Consider the following 26,058-nt stretch of genomic DNA (forward strand, 5'->3'; position numbering starts at 1 on the left):
GCCTCAGCCTCCCAAGCAGCTGGGATTACAGGCACGCACCACCACACCCAGCTAATTTTTGCATTTTTAGTAGAGCCAGGGTTTCACCATGTTGGCCAGGATGGTCTCGAACTCCTGACCTCAAGTTATCTACCTGCCTCGGCCTCACAAAGTGCTGGGATTACAGGCATGAGCCACCACACCCGGCTTTGTCTTTTTAAACCTACAAAAAGGCTGGGCACGGTGGCTCACGCCTGTAATCCCAGCACTTTAGGAGGCCGAGGTGGGTGGATCACCTGAGGTCAGGAGTTCGAGACCAGCCTGGCTAACATGGCAAAACCCCGTTTCTGCTAAAAAAAATACAAAAAATTAGCCAGGCGTGGTGGCGTGCACCTGTAATTCCAGCTACTTGGGAGGGTGAGACAGGAGAATTACTTGAACCCGGGAGGCGGAGGTTGCAGTGAGCCAAGATCGCACCATTGCACTCCAACCTGGGCAACAAGAGCGAAATTCCATCTCAAAAAAAATAAATCAATAAAAAATAAACCCACAAAAAAAGTTTGGCTCCTGTCTTTTCCTAGGATGAAAACTGAAAGGACTATAGTTGAAAATCCGGGATGCTTGCTACATTAGCTTCCAAATATATGAAACCAGCACTAAATTTAAGGCTTAAAAAAAAGTTTTGGCCAGGCATGGTGGCTCATGCCTATAATCCCAACACTTTGGGAGGCTGAGGAAGGCGGATTCCTTGAGCTCAGGAGTTTCAGACCAGCCTGGGCAACATGGTAAGAGCCTGTCTCTACTAAAAATACAAAAAAAGAGCTGGGCATGGTGGTATGCACCTGTGGTCCCAGCTACTCGGGAGGCTAAGGTGGGAGGATCGCTGAAGCCCGGTGGGGCAAAGGTTGCAGTGAGTCGAAATCACGCCACTGCATTCCAGCCTGGGTGACAGAGCAAGACCTTGTCTCAAAAAAAAAAAAATAATAATTTTTTCAATGTCATTTTTAGTCTATAAAGACAGCACTTGCACTAAAGCACAAAGAATTGAAATAGACGTTTTAATACAAGACAATCTGAAAAAGGAAATACCTAAGACAGACTTCCTTCTGAAGAAACTCCTCTAATCGAGGTCCACTTCTTCCCAGAGGATCATCAGGAACCATAAATATGTCCCCCACGAACGTGTACTGCAGCAGCCTACAACACAGAACACCATGAGGCTGAGAAACAGGGTCCTCACTTCCCAGGGCCTGCGTAAGGATCCCAAAGCAGCCACCTGATGCCAAAACAACAGTCAGGTCAGCCTACAAATCCTAAGACTGCTCAACTGCCTAAAAGCGGGGAAAACACCCAAGTCAAACCCTTTTAATTTCTGTTTTGGACACAAAAACAATATAGTCAGAACGTTTTATCAGCTGGCCCTCAAATTTCTCATCCAGACTTGCAGATTTGTACTGGGCTTAGGAAGCCGCTTCTTCTTCTAATATAACTTTGAAAAATAAGATTTAAAGACTGTCAGCTTAGGACACAAATGCTGAACAAATGTTTAATTTTTGAATAAAACTGGTAATGTGTCCATAAGCAAATCCACTGAAAATAATATTTTTAAAATGGAAAACAACATATGAATAAAGGAAATCTGAGGTCTTTAGACCACTATTTATCATATCAGGGGAAAACAGAAAATAAAATAATTTTTAAAAGTCCAAATGCCTGTGCAACTTGTTGTCCAGGTCTCCTTTCTGCCTTGTTTTTGTGAATGCTGAAAGCAACAGCTTGGCTGGAGAACACCAGTCTTGACTGCATTTAAACCCTCCATGCATACATGGATGAGTGTCAATAAATACTGACAATGAGCCCAGGCAGAGGTCCAACAGAAACATGCCCTACAAGATTAGCAGCTCATTAACTGTGCCCAGAAGGTCAAAGACCAATTCTTGGTTCAGCTATCAACAACAGCTTTTTAACAGCATAGGTGTCAAAATGCATACAGTAATTAACTCTCACCTGGGCATTTATAACACACAATCTTTTTCTAAAATCTTCTAATAATTTAGGAAAATATAAATACCAGGCAAGGTGCAACTGTGAAATCCCAACAGGGATAAATATCTAGTTATGCTAGCTATATTGAGAGTTTTACTATGTATTAGTTATACTTAGTGCGAGGCATGTTCACTTTATGTTTTAAGATTTCTAGCCTATATCACTTGTCCCTGGCACTATCATAGACTCTTGCTTTCTATTTTAAATAACGGGTCAGGTGATACTTGTTAACCAAAAGTCCTAGAAGCCAGTGCCCACTGATCTTAGGGCATTTTTCAGTAGCGGACACATTCATAGTATTATTACAAATGAAAAACAGCCGTGAATGCTAAACTTTTGACATAACTTTGTTTTATTTTGGATATCTAAAGATGTTTTCAATACAGATTATTAAACTATGACTGTAAAAACCTCCAGAAAAGCATCAGATATTAAAAAGTGGAAATATTCTCTCCAGACCATGAAGAAGTGAAAGCCCAGTCAGCACACATTGCTTTCGGTCCTTTCCTCTTGCTGGAATCCCAGCTGTCATCAAGTTTACCCTTTCACTTCACAGCTGAGTAAAATAGAAGGCCGTCTGTGCTCCATCACACTTAACTGTGCCTCCTGCTTCATGCAAGAAAACTCTTGATGCCCTAGAAGGCTGCAGTGACAGCAGAGCATGCCCACACTCATCACTGCCAGCTCTGCTGCTCTGTGCTGGGCCCCCTCTTACCTGGAGGGGCCAGCCACCTATGAAGAGGGAGTGCAGCACAGTCTTATGATGCTTTGGTCCCCTATATTGCTTTCTGTGGGGCCAAGGAATATAGAAAACAAAACAAACAAAATGCACACAGAAACAAACAATTAAAAACAAAACAAAACTTTTCTGACCAAAGACAAAGAAGAAAATATTACCTTTTTGTAATAATTTCTCTCCAAGAGACTGACTCATTCACAAATTCTCTGAAATTATCATTTGTCACAATTATGCCACCAGTTTTGTCCGCTAAGTGTAGTAGAAACCTATGGTAATATAAGAGAGTTTAAAATGAGCAACAGGCATCCTTGGCTCAGAGAAGCCATGTTATAAGAAGAGAAGATTTCCTCTTCATAGGAAAACCATCAAAGAATTTAACCAAGGCTAGGCCACAGAAAAGTTTAGCCCCTATCAACTGAAGATCAATCAGAATGGTGAATATCTCTAAAATTATTAGCGTGATTATAAAACAGATTGTCTTTCATACAATTTCTTTTGTTAAATGATCTCAACTATAATTTATTCAAAAGTTGTATTGTCAATAAACAGTGTTAATAAGAATGCATGAGGACCAGAGCAGAGAATGAGAGCTGACAAGCCTGTGAAATCATTATTCAGATTTAAGTTACTGAGCAACAGTATTTTGGTTCTAAGGTTAGCTGCTTAGTACAATCAGCCTTACAATTCTTTTTCCTTTTTAAAAATTCATAGGTTCAAGCCGAGTGTGGTGGCTCACGCCTGTAATCTCAACACTTTGGGAGGCTGAGGTGGGCAGATCATTCAAGCCCAGGAGTTTGAGACCAGTCTGGACAACATGGTAAAACCCCGTCTCTACAAAAAAATATAAAAAATTAGCCGGGTGTTCCCTGTAGTCCCAGCTACTCAGGAGGCTGAGGTGGAGGATCAGCTGAGCCCAGGCAGGTGGAGGGTGCAGTGAGCCAAGATTGTGCCACTACATTCCAGCCTGGGCAACAGAACGAGACTGCTTCAAAAAAAAAAAAAATTCATAGGTTCACACTGCTCTGATTTAAAAAGAGGTACCTAGAATTGCCATTTTGTTTAGACTAAGTTATAGATTCACTCAAATGGAAGATATGACAGGATACATGGTGATAAAAAAGGGAAAGGATGAAGCAGTAAAAAAGACTTCCATTTCACTGCTGATTATTCATGCTTAGACCCTCTTAATAAGAAATCTGTGAGGATGTGAATTTTATCCCTTAAGTTAGGGTGACCACATTTGTCTAAGGCAATGTAGACAAAGATAATAAAAAATAAATTAAAGGACTCACTGGAATTAAAGGTAAAGACAACTGCTTTTACTAGCAGTGATGAGTACTTAACGGGGATTTAAAAAACCTCATTAGTTTCAGAGATCTTAGAAAACCTTGGAAAGTAAATATGACTTAATTCTTTGGCTTTATTAAATAACATTTTACAAATGATTTCTAACTGGCGTGAGTTGTAAGTGGTAATGTTTGCCCAGAAGTACTAACAAAAATAGGCAGTAAGGCTTCTGAGTTCATATACTATGAATGAGAATATACATGCATGTCCTCTAAAAACCCAAAGAGCCGTATCAGCCAAGCAAGAGCTTAGTCTGCATACTTGTACATGTGTTCCAACCCTGCTGGTGTGAGAATGAAGCTGCTGTGTTAAAGGACCTGAGCCCTGCAGGGTCCCTGCCCGTGTCACAGAGCTGAGAAGGAAGTGTCCTTCCATTCTGCCTTCTAGTACTTCTCACCTATCCCCCAGGCACCCACATATGGTATCCTCTTTCGTTTCTTCCATGCCACCTGATTCTCACCCATCAGATCTGGTCTTGCATACCAGCCTGGTGCAGGGCAAGGGACTGCCAATGAGAAGGCCCTTTTGGTGAATGAATATATGTCTGCTGTGGTCCCAAGCCCCACATCCCTCTGCCCAGGCCCTCTTTTCATCTCTGACCCATTTGACTATCATTCACTAGCTTGGGTCACAAGCTAAACACTATCTTCAACGGAGTGGTGTTTTGGTGGAACACAGGCAAAAACACCAGGGTTGTTGTTAGTGCTATAAGCCAGATGAAAATAAACAGGGCAAATGCAGGGGAGAAAAGAATAAACAGCTACCACTAGGCTCCCAAATACTAGTAGACTTGCTACTAATTTCATACCATGAGGAGGATTTTAAAAACTGGTCCTATTTCCATTGGTTAAGTTTGGAACCTTCTCTTATTCAACCACAGCAAAACTCCCTTCTGTTACTTATGCACATGTCTTCTCAAAATTCTTTAGGGCAGAAGGTGCATCTGAATCATGCATGTCCCCAGAACCTACCTCGGTGTATCAGATTTGGTTAGTGCTCAATAAAGTTTTTAGAAAAAATTTAAAAAGGGCCAGGTGCAGTGACTCATGCCTGTAATCCCAGCACTTTGGGAGGCCGAGATGAGTGGATCATCTGAGATCAGGAGTTTGAGACCAGCCTTACCAACATAGTGAAACCCTATCTCTACTAAAAATACAAAAATTAGCCAGGCGTGGTGGTACATGCCTGTAATCCCAGCTACTTGGGAAGCTGAGGCAGGAGAATGGCTTGAACCTGAGAGGCGGAGGTTGCAATGAGCTGAGATTGTGCCATTGCACTCCAGCCTGGGTGACACAGCCTGGGTGACACAGAGAAACTCTATCTCAAAAACAAAACAAAATATTTAAAAGGTACAGACTAAATCTTGGTGACTCAGATGCACTAGTACCTGCTTCCTGAGTTATATGCCAAGCTAAGAAATGCAGGCTTATAGGCCGGGTGTGGTGGCTCACACCTGTAATCCCAGCACTTTGGGAGGCCAAGGTGGGCAGATCACCTGAGGTCAGGAGTTCAAGACCACCCTGGCCAACATGGAAAAACCCTGTCTCACTGCAACCTGCTAAACTAAAAATACAAAAATTAGCTGGGCATGGTGGTGCGTGCCTGTAATCCCAGCTACTTGGGAGGCTGAGGCAGGAGAATCGCTTGAACCCAGGAGGCAGAGGTTGCAGTGAGCTGAGATCGTGCCACTGCACTCCGGTCTGCGTGACACAGTGAGACTCCATCTCAAGAAAAAAAAAAAAAAGAAAGAAAAGAAATGCAGCTTACTCCTATCACAGTAGGGTCAGTTGAGACACTTCTATTATTCAGAAGAAACCCTGAGGACCCAGGCATTACAATAATAGGCTAAGTCACTGACCAAAAGTAGACTGAGAGGAGATAATATTTGAAACCATTTTCAAGTCTGCCACACTAAGACAAGACAAACATTACTTTTAGCACTTACCAACCAGAGACTACAATATCTGCTTTTACTTATAGATTTTCAGCCATGTTTACTAAAACACAAAAAGAGTTTCTTTTGTGGTGTTTCTAAAAACTATGTAGCAAATATCACTGAGCATATCACCTTAATGACCATAAATATTAAACCCACTGCATCAAGCAGGTCCTCTAAAAGTGTGGACCTGTCCAGCAGAGCAGGTGGCTGGCTCCTCACCACCCCACTCCAACCTTAGGAAGGAGAATGGCCTTTCATACCTGTCATCATGAGAAGCAATTCTTTCTCCAAAGACCATCCGGGCAGGAGTTAAAGATAATATTCCGAGCTCCTGGAGCTGGGTTAAGAAGTGCTGTTCTGTTCATGGAATAAGTTGAATATACATTCAGAAAAGGGCTATCTTCCCAAATGTATCAAGAAATGAAAGTACACTCAAATGTTTCACTTGGAGAGCTGTAGAAAACCTTTTTTCTATTGACTCAATTTTAATAACTCACTAGGAAGAAAAAAAATACAAGCAAGACCCATACTAAGGCAAAAACAACATATGAACTAACTTCAGTTATTTTTTAAACATAAGAAGATTAAACTCATTTGCTTCTCAAGAATAGTAGGCCAGGCACGGTGGCTCACACCTGTAATCCCAGCACTTTGGGAGGCTGAGGCAGGTGGATTACTTGAGGTCAGGAGTTCAAGACCAGACTGGCCAACATGATGAAACCCTGTCTCTACTAAAAATACAAAATTAGCCAGGTGTGGTAGCGTGTGCCTGTAATCCCAGTTACTCAGGAGGCTGAGGCAGGAGAATCGCTTGAACCCGGGAGGCAGAGGTTGCAGTGAGCTGAGACAGCACTGCTGCACTCCAGCCTGGGTATTTAATGAAGCCTACCTCAAAAACTCTTTCAGAGCTATACTACAAGAAGTAGAGGACAAAGACAGGGACGATAAGAGACCCTGAGAGAGGGCAGGGGTGGGGCTAGGGCAGATCTAGGGATAGGAGGGACAAATGGTTCTACCACAAGAAAGATCCCTATGCCAAGAGTCTGTTGAAGCCTCCTCCTACTGGCCTATCCAACTTCTCAACGGTGTCCATACAAATATTTGCCAGTTTTCATGGGGGTGGCTGGTGACAGTGGAGAATGGAGGGTCAAAGCTACATTTTAGAAAACCAGTAATAGGAAAAAGCAGCTAAAAGCTCATGGCCTGAGATTCCCACACCTGCATTCCCTACAATGGTACTCACCACTGACTTAAGCAATGCAGAGCACGTAAGCACTAAGAGACTCCTTCGGCAGGGCGTGGTGGCTCCTGCCTGTAATCCCAGCACTTTGGGAGGCTGAGGTGGGTGGATCACAAGGTCAGGAGTTCGAGACCAGCCTGGCCAATAAGATGAAACCCCGTCTCTACTAAAAATACAAAAATTAGCCGGGCGTGGTGGTGTGTGCCTGCAGTCCCAGCTACTCGGGAGGCTGAAGCAGAAGAATCGCTTGAACCCAGGAGGCGGAGGTTGCAGTGAGCCGAGATCATGCCACTGCACTCCAGCCTGAGCGACAGAGTGAGACTCCGTCTCAGAAAAGAAAAAAAAAAAAAAAAAAGAAGAGAGAGACTCCTTCAGGGATCCAATCACAAAAATAACAAAATGAGTCGATCTGCTTCATTCCTTATGTACCCTCTGTTAAGATGAATATGCTCCTCAAAATGGGGGAAGTTGGGAATACTTGGGAACTGTGTGGTTTGACCATTTCTGCCCCACTAGTGACTAAATTTCACTTCCTGTTTAATGTGCTGGGCAAGTCCTGTACTGACCCTCCTTCCCCACAATCTACTTTATTTTTCCAGGCCCTCTGATGTGTTAAGTTGCCTGGCACAGCCCTTTCACCTATCTTCCTATCATGACCTATGACACAAACAACCTGAAGTTGGAACATTTCATGATTCATAATAAGTTCAAATCTTTCGTATGTGGCCTGCAAGTCAGCCAGAGTACTTTATGGTTAACAGAAATGATTTATGTTAAGCCTTAAATAGACTGTTAAAAAGACATAACAAAGGGGCCAAATTTATGAAGTGACTTCAAAAATACTATCTAAACAGTCAGAAATCCAGCCTAATAAAAAGACATTTTTTAGAAAGTAAAAAGAAAACGTGATATATAATGAACTCTTAACATAACTTCCTGTATAAATAACTATATTAACTTTCCATCCTACCTCCTAGTATTTGTGATGCTGTGGCACTCTCTTCAATTGATGTTTTGCTAGGTGCAGTAGATTTACAATTTTATTTTTAAAGCCGCTGCCTATGGCACACAGCTCTATTCTAAATAGCATGTGTTGCAATTATAAGCCGACTCATTAAACATTTCACTAGAAATCTGAAAAAATCAGCTTGCCTCACCTGTGACATTAGGATCACGCCTTGTTCTCCACTGAGGGACAAATACAGTGATGTTTCTGTTGCCAAGCTTCCAAAAATATTCAACTGCAATTGCAATTCCACGACAAGAAAAGAACTTTTTCAGACCATGGCTAGAAATAACAAAGTAAAGAAAATAAGTAAAGTTTATTTCTGTTTAAAGCACAGTAAGTTTCATCATGAAAAGTTAACATACACATACAACAAACAGTAAGAACAAAGTTTCCTTTAATATTCTTACATTTTTGGCATTTAGTTGCATAAAGTTAGGATGGAACCCACTGCAGGGGACAGAACTCTTAATAGTGTCTTAGGATTTTTCTCACATTTTGTTAATCTAACTGGGTGTGGTGGTGTGATAGAAAGCAGTGAGCTCCATGGTAATACTTGTTCCCTGTGACAGAAGAAAGGGACAACGATGTGACATGGTCATAACCCCTGCAACCTCCAAAGATGCTGCTGTGTCCTGTCCCAGGAGGGCTCCACTCTTTTTAGGGAATATTTACCCAGTTTACAGCTTACGAGAAACATGTTGAGGGCAAGACTCAAATGAAACTAATGGGGGGCCGTGAAAGGCTATTTTAAGAATGCAGAAAGCAGGGAAAAAAGGTAAAAAAAAAAAAAAAAAAAAAAAAAATTAAAACAACAACAACAATGAACAGTAAAGAACACAGGTCAGCACACTTTTTCTGTTAAGAGCCACAGTCTCTGTCATACCACCCAACTCTGAATGTGAAAACAGCCACAGACAACTGTAAGTGAATGTGTGCGGCTGTTCCACATTTACAAAAACAGGTTGCGGGCCTGATTTGGCCCATAGTTTACAATCCTTGGTATAGAGGATTAAAAAATGCCCACCCCTCCATCCATAACACATTTCAACGGAAAGGAAGAAAGTACTTAAATTTTACTCTCCAGCAGTTAATTAAATGTGGAGATAAAAAAGTGTTAAAAGTTTAAAATTCTGCAGGTGGTAATTTGTCTACTCATGGGTATTAGAAAGAAAAAAAGACTAAAATCTCAAACAGTGATGCTCTAATTTATGAAATTAGCATAATCTATGTTCACTGCTTCAGTGGTCACTTAGATTCCAGCGACAATACTCCCTGCATCTTCAGTCCTATCTTCTCTCCACGTCTAATGCTGCATGCCAAAACTGCTTTGTAGAAATACTTCACTTGAAAGTTCTGCCATGATGGGCATATGTGTCCCGAGTTAAACCCAGGCTCTCCTAATTCCAACCTACCCTGCAAATTCCAGTGAAACTAACTTTTAAATGCGGCCCAAGGCCTTTGATTCTGCTCAGGGCCTTCAAAGACACTGTCCTACACTAATCCTGCCTGGCTTCCAGGACCCCTCCTCATCTGACTCGTCAGAAACGATCTGGCCAAGTGACCCTCCCACTACCATAAGACAACCCTCTTGGTTTTGGCCAGGTCTTGCTATCTCACCCCTCCCGGTCTCTGAGCCTTTCCTTATGTTGCTTTCTATATGTGCGATGCTTTTGCACCTTTCCTTGCTCCTTCTTCAAATGCCCTCAGGACTGAATGGGCTGAATTCTGGCCCCTCTTCTTCCATGAAGCTATTTCTAGACACAGGGCCTCTCTCAACCTCCTTCCTCTTCTGAGTTCCAATCGTGTATGGTGCACCAGAATCACAGAGATAGAATAGCATTTAGATGCCTGTTAGAAAAAGGAGTCACTAGGGAAAGAGGAGCCTGCCTGGGTTGCACAGCCAGGGGGATGAGATGGATCATACTCCGGCTTCCTCACGCCTGCCCTTTCCATGACCCCACAGTGGGATTGTCACCCCAACTGCATGTGCGTTCCTTGAGAGCAGGAACAGGGTAGAGTCACAAGAGCTACGCACAGACTCCTCTTTTTAAAGGCTATTTCTTTTTCAGTGAACCATAAATAAGATATTTCAGAGGCTCTTACTCCAGAAAATATATGTAAATACACACACCCAATCTTGATAATTCAGGAGTGCTTTGTTTATATAAAGGCATTCAAATATGGCAAGAAGGTAACCAAGTGACATTTTTAACTAGAAAAAAGACTGGGGGTGGTTCTTTAAAGGGGGCCTTTTTTAATCTTCCAAAAACAATAAATCATCCATCACTCTAATTGCTTAACAGCAGGGACACGCCTACAGTTAACATCAACCACAGCCCTAATATGAAAATCCACAACAGAACAACCTGCTGGTTCTTAGAAAAACCAAGAAATATGTATATTTAGTCCTCAAAAGGATAACCTTTGAGATAACTGCACTGAAAAGGTTTTTAAGGTGGCTCCCTGATTATTTGACAGATACAAATGTGTGCTACCTACTCTCCCTCTTTTCCTTAACAGCTTCTGGTGATGGCAAGAGGAGGAACTGGATAGAGGAGGAGTACCCAGTTCCATTCCACCGGCTCACTACGTAACAAGGAAGGAAATGCAGACCGATGAATTCTGCTGCCCTGGACTCTTACAAGTCTAGAGGGGGAACAGATGGAGTTTCTAGAAACATCAGCTCTCAACTAAATTCCAAAGTGTTATTCTCAGTAATAAGATCATATCACTTTTGATACTCTAAAAAAATCTCAGGAATGGAATTAAAATAGAGGTTCAAAATTCTGGTGGAGAACATACAGATTTACCCAAAAAATAAAACTACAACAACAAAAAATTAAGTGAAGCCAAATTATTGTCCTCAAAATAATACAGAGGGTCGATTAAGGACCCTTCAAGTCCTATACCCTGAGCAGGCAGACATGTGCTTACTCATCACTGTCTCCTAGCCTCTCTGCAATCAAACCAGAGTAGCATGTTGACGGGTAAACCCAGACCAAAGGTCTATTTTGACCCAGAGACAAAGTATATATATAATAACACCTTGCTACTTATGGGAAGGCCAAAGCTCTGGGGCTCCCAGTTCCAAATGCAGAATGAACAGTTATCAAGTCTGGGAGGCCAGGTGTGCAGGCCCTCAAGAGATTTAAATGCCTGCTTCCATATAATTGGTTAAAGGTTATATCATCTAGTTGTTTGCCATATTATAGAATGCTGGCAACTAAAGGAAAGTGTCCAAAGTGGAGGAGAGATGGGTGACACACAGCTGATAAAAACTCATGGCAGCCATAGCACCAGACAGGGCAGTGTGGGGACAGTGGAAAGTTCTTTCTGAGTTACCCAGGAAAAAGCGATTTCTTTTTATGGAACCCTAATATGGAAAAGACTAGTATGAAAAAAAAATGGTTAAAATACTTAATTTTGGCAAGGGAAGGGGCAAACCCCATCTATGTGGAAAACTATCAACCCATATGTCAGGGGCTCTCATGCTGAAGTTTCAGGCTAACAGAGCCCAAATGTTTCTCGGCCACTACTGTGCTGTCTAGCCATACACCACAAACAATTTCCACTTACTCATCATTTGACTCATTCATGGTGACAAGGGGGCAAGAACAAGATATACAAAATTGGCAGCATTAAACAGGGTACTGTGGAGGTTTTCACGGTGGTATGGGCTGCAGACCTCATTCTGGATAGGCAAATGAACAAAGGCTTTACAAAAATACATCGAAGGGTGAGCCTAGGCTGCTTTAGGGTGGGGCTCACACCAACAGATCCTATTGCTTAAGGACTCAAATAAGTACTTCCCCAACTACTTGGGTCAAATCAGTGAGCTTTAGTCAGCAGTGCTATGCAACTCAAGACTTAAGTATCCAATGATGCGTTGGCCTGAAAATTCCAACCTTAACTTCTGCTGGAGGAGAAAGGGTATACAGCAGCTCTGGGGAAAGACATTATGGGCCCAAATCTCTATCTATGTAACCTTGGAAAACATTTTTAAGCCACTTCATGTTGTATAAATTGTAACTTTTGCCTCACAATTGGTGTGAAGGTTGCATTTTTAAAAATACAGTGCCTGACACATAATAATAGGTGATTCGGCTTTAAAATCTCAAATATTTGTTGCGTTAAATATATGGCCTCAGTTAAAAATCTAAACTGGCCACTGGAATAGTAACCATGAAGTTACAAATGGGTAGTAAAAAGCCACTAAAAAAATCCTAAACTGGGCATGGTAAGGCGTGCCTATAGCCTCAGCTACTAGGAAAGATTGCCTGAGCCCAAGAGTTCGAGTCCAGCCTGGGCAAAATAGTGAGACTTTACCTCTTAAAAAAAGAAAAATTCTAATTTGCCTTTAATTTATCAATAAGTTTTTACTGAGCTCCTACTATGTGTCAGGGACTATGGGTATTAGAGGTAGTTCATTGAACAGAAGAAAACACAAATCAGTTTCTTCATGGAATCTAGTCAAAGTTAATTCACACTTAACACTGAACCGACTGATTTAAAATAAGGGCTGATTTTTTTTTCAACTTCCAAAAAAAATTGACGTAAAATTCACACGACTAAAATAATCAATTAAATGGCATTTACTATGTTCGCAATGCTGTGCAACCACCACTTACATCTAGTTCCAAAATGTTTGTCACTCCAAAATAAAACTCTATACCCATTACGCAGTTTCTTCCTAGAATATGGGTAAATCTTAATTACTGATATTTTCAGATCAATTTACATCAAATTAAGTACAAGTCTGTCTTCTTAAAGTAACACATTCTCTTGTAAAAGTATTGCCGTTAAACAGAGACATCTGTGTATCCAAAGAAAATGTAAATCCTCCCAAAACAATCAGTTTTCCAAAAAAGAAATAAAAAAGAAAGCTTGCAGCTTTCCCTTAGTGTAATAATTGGTGGTTTTCAAAAGAGATGATACTGTACTCAGGGCATTAGGAAATACGTGGGAGTGTGTTTGAGGTGTCACAACGACTGGGGAAGGATATTATAAGCAAAGTGGGAGGGACTAGATTTGCAAAACATCCTGTCATGGATAGGCAGCACCACTCTAAATTCCAACAGTGACCCTGCTGAGAAATATGCCTGTTAACTACCCCAAAAGGTTTATAAAAAGCATCAGGATCGCTGCTCATTCTATGTTAACTTGCATTTCCTATTTGGAAAATCCTTCCACATATAGAAAAGTGAGAGGATGAGAATTGCTCACAATTGTGACCTAAATTTTGTGTCACCAGTTGGCTCAAGAAATCGTAACAATGAAGAACTTGTTCCGGGCTTGGGGTGTGGGTGACTGAAGTGACATTTTTGCTTAGATATCGCTATGCAGCTGCGGGTCATTTGCTGGGTTTCCCCTAACAGGGCTGCCAAAAAAAAAACAAAGTGAAATGACAATAAACAGTATTATCTGGAAATGAAGATAAGCACATTGCATATTTTTGCTGTCTGTCTTCAAACTAACATCTGAAATGATGACATTTTCTTTCTGACAGCAAAATACAGCATTGATAATTCATTCAAATAATAAAAAGCAGAAAAATCCTTATATTTTAAAAAATACATATTAAAATATTTATGACCATATATCTGAGATTTCCTTCAAAATAATAGGGGTGGAAGGAAGAAGTAAGGGCTAGGATGAAACAAGACTGATCATGAGCTGGTAATTGTTGAAGGTGGGTGATGAACCCATGGGAATTCATTATCTTATCTTGTGTATTTGAAAATCCTAATTAAAAAATTTACAAAACAAAAAATTATAAATATACTATAAACATATATTTCAAAAATAACATTTATTTTTCAATCCTAATAGGTATTCTTAACAACTCAGGGCATTTACTGATCTCTCAGAACTCCTAAAAAAGAAGTTCCACAAACATTCAGCAATTCAGAAAAGTATTTTTAAGATTTGGCAACTTCTCCTTCATTCCATGTCCAGGTGCCCTGTTTCTTGAATTGTGGCTACTTAAAATGCCAGACCTTGAATATTTCTTCAAAAATCAATGGTGTTAAATTAAATTAAATTTGGCCTAAAGATGCCTCCATACATAGTGACCTGCAACCTTAGTATGTGAACAAATGGCAACCTAAGAGTATTCTTGTAAAAAAAATGGCTGAGTCTCAGCCAATCACAGCAGCCAAGCTTCAGCCAATCACAGGCTGCCAATTGTTCAGCCCACTTCTACATAAGGCAAATGCCTCATCACAGGATGCCTGGATAAGGCAAATGCCAACCCGTAGGCAATCAAGCTGTTTCTGCAGGGCACTTCCCTTTTCTGCCTATAAATACTGCCAGCCCTCATTGCTGGGTGAAGCTCTCTGAATCTCTCCTGGTTTAGGGTGCTGCCAGATTCGTAAATCATTGTTCATGCAGATCAACTCTGATAAATGTAATTTGCCCTAAGTTTTTCTTTTAACAATGGGGTGACTGGTTTTGAAAACTGAAGGCAGACTTTACATAGTTGTTGAAACGATATGGTAAAGATGTCCTTAAGGACAGGTCAGAAGCAACAGATTGCAGCAACTGAAACTCCGAACAGTTAAGTGACCTGCCCCAAATCAAACAGCTGGTCCACAGTGTGGGGAGGCTCTTGACCCTCACACTCTCCTTAGCCACGATCTTAAACTGCCCCTTAGAAAAGAAACCCAAGTGTACAGGTTTCAAATCAGAGGATTTTCAACTAAGAGGAGTTCCAAGACAGGCTAACTAGAAACAACAGGTTCATTAAATGATGTCTTTTACTAAAAACAAATATTATAAACTTTTAGTAAGAGCAGAGGCCCACAATGAAGCGCAAACTGACTACTTTTGAAAGGAAATTGCCATTGCTCTATCCACAGAATTATATCACACCTATTACCACCGCACACTCTTGGGTAGAGATCAGGCATACTCCAGCATAATAAGATAAAAAAATCCTTTTGCTTTAAGCTTATTTAGATTAGAACATAATGGTACTCACAGTATTAAGAATTTAATGACTTAAAAGTCACTATACTACATATCACTGAGCAATGCAACGTGAAAAGATAATTTTCTATCCTCTCTTGCCCTTAGCAATTAAGTTCAGCAGGGTGAAGTAAAGTTCATGAATCCAGAAGATGGACTGACAAAACCTTTCCAACCAGTTGGTTCCCATTCCCCTCCACCATCCGACCCTAAGGCTACAGATCAACTATATACAACATGTATGTATAGTTCCCATATACATGTGATTCTGAGACACCATTTAGAGCCCTATTTAAAATAAAATAATCTGCAGAGAATGGACTTACGTAATTGCAACATTGCTCCCATCTATAACAATGTGTTTCAAATCTGTTCTCCCTGGTTCATTTTTTAATTCCAGCTTGTAGGGTACTTTTAGAGTATCTCGAAACCTTTGAACCCCAGTAACTGACGAATCAATATGATCAGAAGGTCCTGCCGACCTTGCATCAGTAACCGAAGGTAACAACTGGGGCAGTGGCATTGGTGGAGAAAGGGTTGAGCAATTTGGCTTAGAATGAGGAGAACTACAACATCCTAAACGTTTTTCACAGGCAGATTTCATATTATTTGGAAGCAAGGGTTCTGGCTGCTGGTGTAAACCATTTTCAGGAAAAAGTGCAACTCTGGGCTGGTGACTTGAAGCTCCCCTTGAAACAAAATTGACTTCTTTGGGACTTGGAGAGGCAACAGAAGGTGAAAGGCCATCAGTTTCAGGGTCTGTGTTACAAACGTAGTTCTGGTTTGAACCCCAGACTTCATGTTTCTGTTCTATTGGCACTGTTCTGAAAGTATTAATTCTGCAATTTGAGGTACATGGTTTAGCTTCCACTTTGAATGGTAACTGAGAAAATTTTTCTACCATATTTTGCTGTGTGTGAGCCTGTGTTTTCTTTGGAGTGGAATCAGTTGTAAGCTCATTTGTGCTGCTATAAACACCTTTATTTTTGGTTTTGTTGGTCTCTGGATACACTGTACCAGCTGAAAATTCTCTGTCTTCTTGGAATCTTTTATTTTCCTTTTCAATTTCCTCTAAGAGCAATAATGGTTCAGTAGATGGTCCATACACCTTAATGACCTTTTCAACAATTTCTTGGGAGTAGCCCATGGTTTTAAAAAAGTTTACGAGGATGTTGTATTCCATTTCCTCAGTAGTTTCTTTTATATCCGGACTTAAATTTTCAGAATCAGTAGAAGAATCAGATAGGTCAGCTATTACATTTCCAGCCAATGTCTTAGCATCGTGTAAAATCTCCCCCTCCTGAACATTTTCCAAAGAAAACTGCTTCTTCGTATGCCTTTCTTCAGAATCAGAAAATCTCCTTTTCTGACAAATTCTCTCATTGGAAAGTGCCTCTTCATCTGGGGTTAGACCATTTATTGGATCAAAAAGCACATCTGGTGAGCTAGAAAGGACTGTGTCCATTTGTTTTGTAAGCTCAGAAACAGGAGTCCCAGCTTTATTTCTTGCCTCTTCCTGCAAAACAGTTTCATCTCTAGAAATATTCAGCCCTGTGGCAGCATTCTGTGTAAACTCTGTTTGTTGAGAATCTCTCATTTCAATAACATCATCATCTCCTGTTTCAAAGAGATTCTCCTCACCTTGTGTGAGTGTCAAAAGTTCTTTTTTCAAGGAAGTGGGCAAAATCAACAAATCCATTGTGTAATTGTCTGCATGGGCTTCAACAAATTGTTTGAATTCCCTTTTCACCTCTGATTCTTTCTGACTGCTGGGTAGGTTCTCTTTATTTTCAAAGAGCTTTACAAATTGTTGAATGTGACTCCTAGCCATGACCACGGCCTCAGCACTTCCTCTGATGCCAAGAAGGCCAATGTCCAGAATGCAGAGGTCAGCACAAGTATCCTGAATCAAGCTTTTCAGAAACAGGCTCTCTGCCCCAACAAAAATGCAGTGCATGTCCTTGGGGTAACATTCTCTTTCTTCTAGTTCAGGTTCACAGATTCCTTTAATATATTCCTGTAAAGAGAAAGTAAGAAATTAGGTCAATTTACAAAAGTTCCTTATAGCACATAATAAATTACCATGTAACTACAAATGTCAGGCTGATTTTATAAAAATCACAAGCATGTTTGTAATTTTGAACAAAATGTCATGCTTTAAATAAAACATTGAAAATAACAGATATAACTTGCTTAAATCATCTTTAGAGGAACTGAAAAATCTGCATCCAAATCTAAAAGGTGGGTATTTTGTAACATTTTATGCAGTGTGATCTTAGGGATTTGCTGAGCTACACAGTGAATAATCCCAAGGCTGGATTTATTTACATCTCTAATGAAAAGACATCTTTGCTTGCTACCAGTAATTTATTACTTCCATGACATAATCAAGAGAGAAGATAATCAAATCAAGTGATTGACTACAGAACAAATCTTGACTTTTGCTACTATTACCCTTGGTTTCCAGATTTCTTGAAGGTATAAAATAATAACATTAATTTTTTTTTCCAAAACAAAAGCAAGTTTATTAAGAAGCAAGAATAATATTAATAAAAAATTTTTTTTCCAGTTGGTTGAAACAATCTATATCCTGTATGATTTTTTGTCTGTTTTCTAAAGAAAACCAGACTGTTAAATTAAATGGAGATCTAACAGAACAAGTGAATGCTGGACAGTATTGCTGTTCTCAGATGTTGGTATTGAAATAAAAAATTAAAAAAAAAAAAGTTTTAATTTAGCCTGGGCAATATGGTGAAACCCCACTTCTACAAAAAATAAGCTGGGAATGGTGGTGTGTGCCTGTAGTTCCAGCTACTTGGGAGGCTGAGATGTGAAGATCGCTTCAGCCCAGGAGACTGAGGCTGCAGTAAGCTGAGATCATGTCACTGCATTCCAGCCTGGGCAAAAGAGCGGGACCCTATTTCTAAAAAAATTTTTTTAAAATTTTTAATTGATAAATAATGATTGTGTGTATATATATATATATATATATATATATATATATATTTTTTTTTTTTTTTTTTTTTTGAGATGGAGTTTCGTTCTAGTCGCCCAGGCTGGAGTGGAATGGCGCGATCTCCCAGGTTCAAGCGACTCTTCTGCCTCAGCCTCCCAAGTAGCTGGGATTACAGGCATGTGCCACCACACCTGGCTAATTTTGTATTTTTAGTAGAGATGGGGTTTCACCATGTTGGCCAAGCTGGTCTTGAACTCCTGACCTCAGGTGATCTCCCTGCCTCTGCCTCCCAAATTGCTGGGATTATAATTAGTTGCTACTGATTGAAACAGTCTATATCCTATGATTTTTTGTCTGTTTTCTAAAGAAAATCAGACTGTTAAATTAAATGCAGATCTAATAGAACAAGTGAATGCTGGTGTGAGACACTGTGCCCGGCTGACTGTATATATTCATGGGTTACACAGGGAAGTCTCAATACATATAATGCATAGTGATCAGAACAGGGTAATTAGCATATCCATTTCAAACATTTAGCATTTCTCTGTGTTGGGAGCACTCTATATCCTCCTAGCTATTTGAAACTATATATTATTGTTAACTGTAGTCATTCTACAGTGATACAGAACACTAGAATTTATTCTCCCCAGGGAGCTGTAATTTTGTATCTATTAACAAATCTTTCCCTATCCTTCCCAGTCTCTAGTATCCTTCTATTTTCTAATTGTTTTTTTACTGTTGAGTTTTGAGAGCTCTTTATATATTCTAAGAGTCTTTTGTCAAATATGTGGCTTGTAGATATTTTCTCCTGGTCTGTAGTTTGTCTTCCCATCCTCTTAACAGGGTGTTTTGTGACAGCAAGTTTTTAATTTTAAGGAAGTTCAGTTTATAGATTTTATTCTTCACCAAGCCTGGGGTACTGAAGACCTCTCCAATGTTATCTTCTAAGTTTTACATTTAAACCTATGATCCATTTTTAGTACATTTTAAAAGAAGGTGTGAGGGTTAGTTTGAGCTTCACATTTTTGCCTATAGGTATAACATTGCTCTAGCACCATTTCTTGAAAAGGCTATTCTTTCACCACTGAATTGCACTTTTGTCAAAAAATCACTTTGCCATACTTGTGTGGAGCTACTTGTGAGTTCCCTATTCTGTCACAATCTATGTATCTATCCCTTCATCAAGACCACACCGTTTTGATTACTGTAACTCTGTAATTTCTTAAAATTGGGTAATAATTTGCTCCCTCTTTATAATTTTTTAAATTGCTTTAATTATTCCAGTTCCTTTGTCTTCCCATACACATTTTAGAATAATTTTGTCTGTGTCTACAAAATATCTTGCTGGAATTTTATCAGCAATTGTGCTGACAATTATGTGTCAGCAAGTGACATGAATCTGAGCATAACTGACATCTGCTGAGTCTCCTGATCCATGAACCTGGTATTTCTCTCCATTTATTTAGATCTCATTTGCTTTCTTTCATTAGCCTTTTGAGTTTTGAGAATACAAATCCTGTACATATTTTGCTAGATTTCATGTTTTAAGAATTTTATTTTTCTGAGTGATTGTACAGTGTTGTACTTTAAATTTTGGTTTCTATGTGTCCATTGTTAGTATATACAAATATAATTGATTTCCGTATGTTAATCATGTATCTTGAAACCTTCCTGAACTCACTTATTCCTATTAAAAGTTCAAGGATCTGTGTGTATGTGTAGTTTCCTGGGGAATTCCTACACAGACAATTATGTCATCTACAAATATTTCTTCTTTTCTGATTTATATGCCGTTTATTTTCTTGCCTTACTGCAGTGGCTAGAAGTACAGCACTATGTTGGGGAGCAGTGGTGAAACTGGGTATGCTTGCCTTGTTAATGATCTACAGGGAAAAGCACTCAGTCTTTCTCAACATTAAGAATGATGTAACAGGGAAAGTTTTTACCGACGTGCTTTGTCACATTGAGAAAGTTACCTATTCTCTAGGATCATGAATATGGATGGGTGCTGAAATTCGTCAAATGCTTTACTGCATCAATTGATATAATCCTGTGATTATTTTTCTTCCTAAGCCTGTTAATATGGTTGGTTACATTGACTTCTGAATACTGAACCAGCCTTGCATCCCTGGAATAACCCCTACATGATTATGGTGTATAATTCTTTCACATATTGCTGAATTATATTTGCAAATATTTTGCTAAGAATCTATACGGACTCTGGTCTACAGTTTTCCTTTTTGGTACTGTTTTTGTCTGCGTTTACCATCAGGGTAATACAGGCTATACATGAGTTAGAAAGTGTTTTCTCCTCTTGCAGTTCTTGGAAGAGACTGTGTAGAAATGATGTTCATTCTTTTTTAGACATTTTGTAGAATTCTCCAGTGAAACAACCTGGGCCTGGAGATTTCTTTTACAGGGGTTCAAAAATTATCAACTCAATTCCCTTAATAGATAATTTTGAATAGCCTTATAGCTATTTCATATGAAGTGAGTCATAGCAGTTTGTGCCTTTTGAGGAATTGGTCCATTTCAACTAAGTCGCCAAATTTATGTATGTAGAGTTGTTTGTAGTTTTCTTATCTTTTTGATGTCTGCAAAGACACCCTGGTTTCATTCCTGATATTAGTAGTTTGCAGCTTCTCTCATCTTTGTTAGTGTTGCTAACAGACCTGTCGATTTTATTGATCTTTTCAAAGAACAAGCTTTCATTTCACTGATTTTCTCTATTGTCAGTGTTTTCAACTTCATTGATTTCTGCTCTTTATTATATTTTCCTTCTGCTTGCTTTGGGCTTATTCTGCTCTTCTTTTTCTAGTTCCTTGAACCTTAAATTATCAAGACTTTTCTTTTCTTTCTTTTATTATTATTATAGAGGCAAGGTCTTGCTATGTTGTCAAGGTTAGTCTCAAACTCTTGGGCTCCAGCAATCCTCCCACCTTGGCCTCCCAATGTGTTGGGATTTCAGGCATGAGCCACTGGGCCCAGCCTCTTCTTTTCTAATGTAAGCATTTAAGTGGCAGAAGTTTCCCTTTCAGCACCGCTTTAGTGGCATCCTGAAACTTTGAAATGCTGCATTTTCATTTAGTTCAATATATTTTTCAAAATTTCCCTTTGACTCGTAAATTTAGAAGTGTTACTTAGTTTTTAAATTTTTGAAGATTTCCTGCTATCCTTCTGTTGGTGATTTTTAGTTGGATCTCTGTGGTCAAAACACTGTATGATTTCAATTATTTTAAATTTATTGAGCATTGTTTTGTAGCCCAGGATAAGGTCTATCTTGATAGTTCTATGGGTGCTCATAAAGAATGTGTACTCTGCTGTTGTTGAGTGGGATGTTTTATAGATATGTATTAGAACCTGGCTGGTTGATGGTGGTGCTGAGTTCCTCTAGATCCTCATTTATTTTCTGTTTAATGGTTCCATCAACTGTTGAGAGAAGGGTGTTGAAGTCTCCAACTATAACTGTGGATTTATCAAGTTCTCCTTTCAGTTCTGCCAGTTTTTGGTTCACATATTTTGCAGCTCTACTGATAGGAATACAAAGATTTAGCACTGTTACATAATGTCTTCTTGAACTGACCCTCTTGCCATTATGTAGTGTCTCTCTTAATCTCTGGTAACTTTCTTTGCTCTGAGGCTACTGATAGTAATATTGACACTCCAGCTTTCTTTTAAATAATGTTTGCATGGCACATGTCTTTCCTCCTCCTTTTACATTTTACTTAACTGTAATATTTGAATTCAGTTTCTTGAAGACACCAGATAATTTCATTATGTGTTTTTAATCCACTCTGACAGTGCCTGTCTTTTAATTGGAGTGTTGATTTACATTTAATGTAATTATTGGCAAATCTGTCTACCATTTTACTTGTTTTCTGCTTGCTTCCTATATTTGATTCCTGTTCTATCTTGCCTTATTTTGCATTATACAAACACTTAGTATAGTAATTTACCTACTGCATTTTTTTTCTTTGTGAGACACAGTCTTGCTCTGTTGCCCAGGCTTGAGTGCAGTGGCACACGGATCTTGGCTCACTGCAACCTCCATCTCCCAGGTTCAAGCGATTCTTGTACCTCAGCCTCCTGAGTAGCTGGGATTACAGGTGCACACCACCATGCCTGGTTAATTTTTTGTATTTTTAGTAGAGATGGGGTTTTGCTATGTTTGCCAGGCTGGTCTCGAACTTCTGGGCTCAACTGATCCACCCACCTCGGCCTCCCAAAGTGCTGGGATTACAGGTGAGGGCCACCATGCTCGGCACCTACTGCATTTTTATCTATATCTCTTCATATAGTTTTTAAGTGGTGATGCCACTGATTACAATATTCTTTTCACAGCCTACTTATCATCAATATTCTATCATTTCATAAAACTATATTACTTATATTAATCATGTTTCTTATTTTCTATATCATATGACGTTTTGACATCTTGGGGGACCTTTCAGACCATGAGAGAGGCTGCCCCTTCCAGAGCCAGCTAATTCCTAGGGGTGGTCCCTAGCTTGTCTGGATAATGCCTTTTAGGTGCAGACTGCCTGACCCAATGCTATGCTCCCTCTCATCTCTTTAACTCTCACATACCAAGCCAATATTTCCCCTGCACTAAATCAACCTAAGGCCAGGTACCAGACAACCAGAGACAGTCCCTACAGAACCTGTGAGAATTACTCAAACTATCTAATCCTAAACTGTTTACCTCGCCCTGCCTTCCCCTTTCCCACAGAAGCCCCAATAAAGTCTCTGGCTTAGGCTTTCCTCTGGCCTGCTTCTGCCTCCTGACCAAGCCCTGAGGCTTTCTTTCCCTGTGGTCCTGCATGGCATGGCATGTTCCCTTCTCTCAGAAATGTAAGTAGTAAATTCTTTCACTGGCACTGACCTGTGTTGTCACCTCCATAAATTCAAATCCCACTGGTAAAAATTTCAGGACACCAGCATACTAGTTTCTTTATTGCTGGTTCCTTTCCTCTCTCCCAATGTTAGGTTACAGTGATCTCATACATTATATTTACACGCATTTGAAACCCCATCAGACAACATTATAATTTTTCTTTCAATGTATGAAACTCATTTTAAAGAAATCAAGAGGAGAAAGTAACCTATTACATTTACCCAGATATTTACCATTTATATCTGAAGAACTTTCCTTAGGAGAATACCTAAGGAATAGACTGTTCAGTGTAGACTGTGGGCAATAATTTCTCTTTAGTTTTTCTTCAACTGAGAATGCTTTATTTCACTTTCATTCTTGAAGCATAATTTCACTGGATAGAGAATTCTGAGTTAACATTTTTTTTTCCCCAGCAAACTGAGAATAGAAGAAAATGGGTTAACATTTCTTGTCTTTCATCACTTAAAAAATATTGTGCCACTTTCTTCTGTCCTTTGCAGTTTCTGATAAGTCACAGTCATTTGAATTGTTGTTCCCCCACATGTGGTATGCTTTTCTCTGGATGCTTTCATGATTTTTACGTTCTCAGTTTTCAGCAGTGTGCTTTCGATTGTCTGGGTGTGGAAATCTTTGGGTTTATTCTGGTTGTGTTCCGTGAGCTTCTTGAATCATGTTTATATCTTTTGCCAAACTTGAAATGTCTTCAGCAATTATTTCTTCAAATACTTTTTCAGCATCACATGCTTTTGCCATTTGGTTCCTCTATCTTCTATTTCTTTGCTGAAACTTACTTTTTCTAATGGTTTTAAGAGTATTTGGGATTGCCTGTGGAGTGTTTTCAGTTGCCAGTTGAATATTTTAGTCTTTTGTCAAATAATTGCAACATCTGTGTCATCTCAGCACTGCTGTCTTTTCCTATAAGAGTTGAGATTTTCCTACTCCTTTATATGCTAATTTTGAATTATATCCATTTTGAACAATGCAAAATTATGTTTTGAAACCTTCAATCTTGTTTAAATCTTACAAATACTGAAACTTTTGTTTTAGCAGATAGCTGACGTAATTAGATTCAGGCTGCAAGCTGCAACCTGTCTTCTGAGCTGTGGTTCCAATATTCAGTTCAGTTTTCAAAGCCCTGCAATGCTATTTTTTAATTTTTATTTTTGAGACAGGGTCTTGCTCTGTCACCTAGGCTGGAGTGCAGTGGTGCCATCATAGCTCACTGCAGCCTCAACCTAGTGGGTTCAAGTGATCCACCCTCCTCAGCCTCCCAAGTAGCTGAGAACACAGGCACATGCCACCACACCTGGCTAATTTTTGTATTTTTTATAGAGATAGGGTTTCTCCATGTTGCCCAGGCTGGCCTTGAACTCACTGCTGGGCTCAAGCAATCCATCTGCCTTGGCCTCCCAAAGTGCTGGGATTATAGGCATGAGCCACCATGCCTGGCCTGCAATACTATATATCTATCCCACATGTATGCCACTGTGTAGCCATTCTGGGACTTGGATGGTGGTCTTTTTGTTAATTCAATTCTCAAAAGCCTTTCTTATGCTGATTAGGAACAGATCCATGCACGTGTACCTTGGGGATGAGCCAAGGGGATCATGAACAACTTCATGGCTCACTTTCCTGAACTCCTCCCTCCCTGCCATCTACCTGGTGCTTTCTGGTTTCCTGGGGCTCTCCCTTTGGTCCTCCACCCAGAAAGATGGGGCTTTTGATTAACCCACTGCCTTGTACCTCTGCAACTGTGCTTGGATCCAGCCAGGACACACAGAGAGAAAAATCAATGGAGCCCACAACTCCAATTAGAGAGAAAGGTTCTCCTACGTTGGAATTTTGGCTCCTGCAAGCTTCGATTGCCACTACATGATTACTTGGGGCTGGGATGCATGAGAATAAAGAAGAAAAAAAAAAGGGGGGGGGCTCACTCTAAGTTTTAGATGTTTCCTTTTCTGTCCCTTGGGCTGAAACCAGAAGGCTTTTCCTGGTGTGTCCTGGTGCCCATTTCCACTTCCAGGTGGAGCTGTGTTATGTTCATGCTGGAGGATTAACGAGGGGAACAAATGGTAAACTCACTGCTGGTTTGGTGATACTTTTTCTTTTCTTTTTTGAGACAGTCTCACTCTGTAGCCCAAGCTGGAGTGCAGTGTCATGATCTCGGCTCACTGCAAACTCTGCCTCTGGGACTCATGCCAATTCTCATGCCACAGCCTCCTGAGTAGCTGGGACTACAGGCACGTGGCACCATGCCCAGCTAATGTTTTGTATTTTAGTAGAGATGGGGTTTTACCATATTGCCCAGGGTGGTCTGGAACTCCTGAGCTCAGGTGATCCACCCATTTCGGCCTCCCAAAGTATTACAGGCATAAGCGACTGTGCCCAGCTGGTGGTACTTTAAATTCTGGTCTATGTTCTAAATCTGCCTGCTATTATTTATTTTTCAGGGTCCTCAAACAGTTGCTGTATGCATTCTGCCTGGGTTTTACTGCTGTATTCAGTAGGACTGACAGGGTGGAATATGCTTACTCTTTTTTTTTTAAATTGATTTAATATTCAGCAATCTTGCTAAACTTTTTTTGAGACAAGAGTCTCACTCTGTCACCCAGCCTGGAGTGCAGTGGCACGGGGTTCAAGTGATTCTCCTGTCTTGGCCTCCCGAGTAGCTGGGATTACAGGTGTGTGCCACCTCACGTGGCTAATTTTTCTATTTTTAGTAGAGACAGGGTTTCACCATGTTAGCCAGGCTGGTCTAGAACTCCTGGTTTCAAGGGATCCTTCTGCCTCGGCCTCCCAAAGTGCCGGTATTAAAGGCGTGAGCCATTGTGCCTGGCCAGCTTACTCTATCTTATCCAGAACTGGAAACTTCTTGCCTGTTAATGTAAGTGATGCTGCCCATCCAACATGAGTAAGTGAATAGATGAATTCACATGGGTCAAA

At 40.0% G+C, this 26,058-nt stretch overlaps 1 protein-coding gene across 1 annotated transcript in view; it reads right to left on the reverse strand.

Annotated features, from left to right (window-relative positions):
* The window catches only part of N4BP1 (NEDD4 binding protein 1), a 71,480-nt gene that overhangs the window by 6,336 nt on the left and 39,086 nt on the right, over positions 1-26,058 (reverse strand). Inside the window, exons 2-6 of the mRNA XM_054453265.2 lie at positions 15,592-17,282; positions 8,448-8,578; positions 6,311-6,407; positions 2,923-3,030; positions 1,069-1,176 (exon numbers count right to left, since the gene is read on the reverse strand). Coding sequence (XP_054309240.1) covers positions 1,069-1,176; positions 2,923-3,030; positions 6,311-6,407; positions 8,448-8,578; positions 15,592-17,282 — 2,135 coding nt within the window. The remainder of the gene's footprint in view (positions 1-1,068; positions 1,177-2,922; positions 3,031-6,310; positions 6,408-8,447; positions 8,579-15,591; positions 17,283-26,058) is intronic.

The sequence above is a fragment of the Pongo pygmaeus genome, chromosome 18, assembly GCF_028885625.2.
Source record: "Pongo pygmaeus isolate AG05252 chromosome 18, NHGRI_mPonPyg2-v2.0_pri, whole genome shotgun sequence".
NCBI classification, from domain to species: Eukaryota; Metazoa; Chordata; class Mammalia; order Primates; family Hominidae; genus Pongo; species Pongo pygmaeus.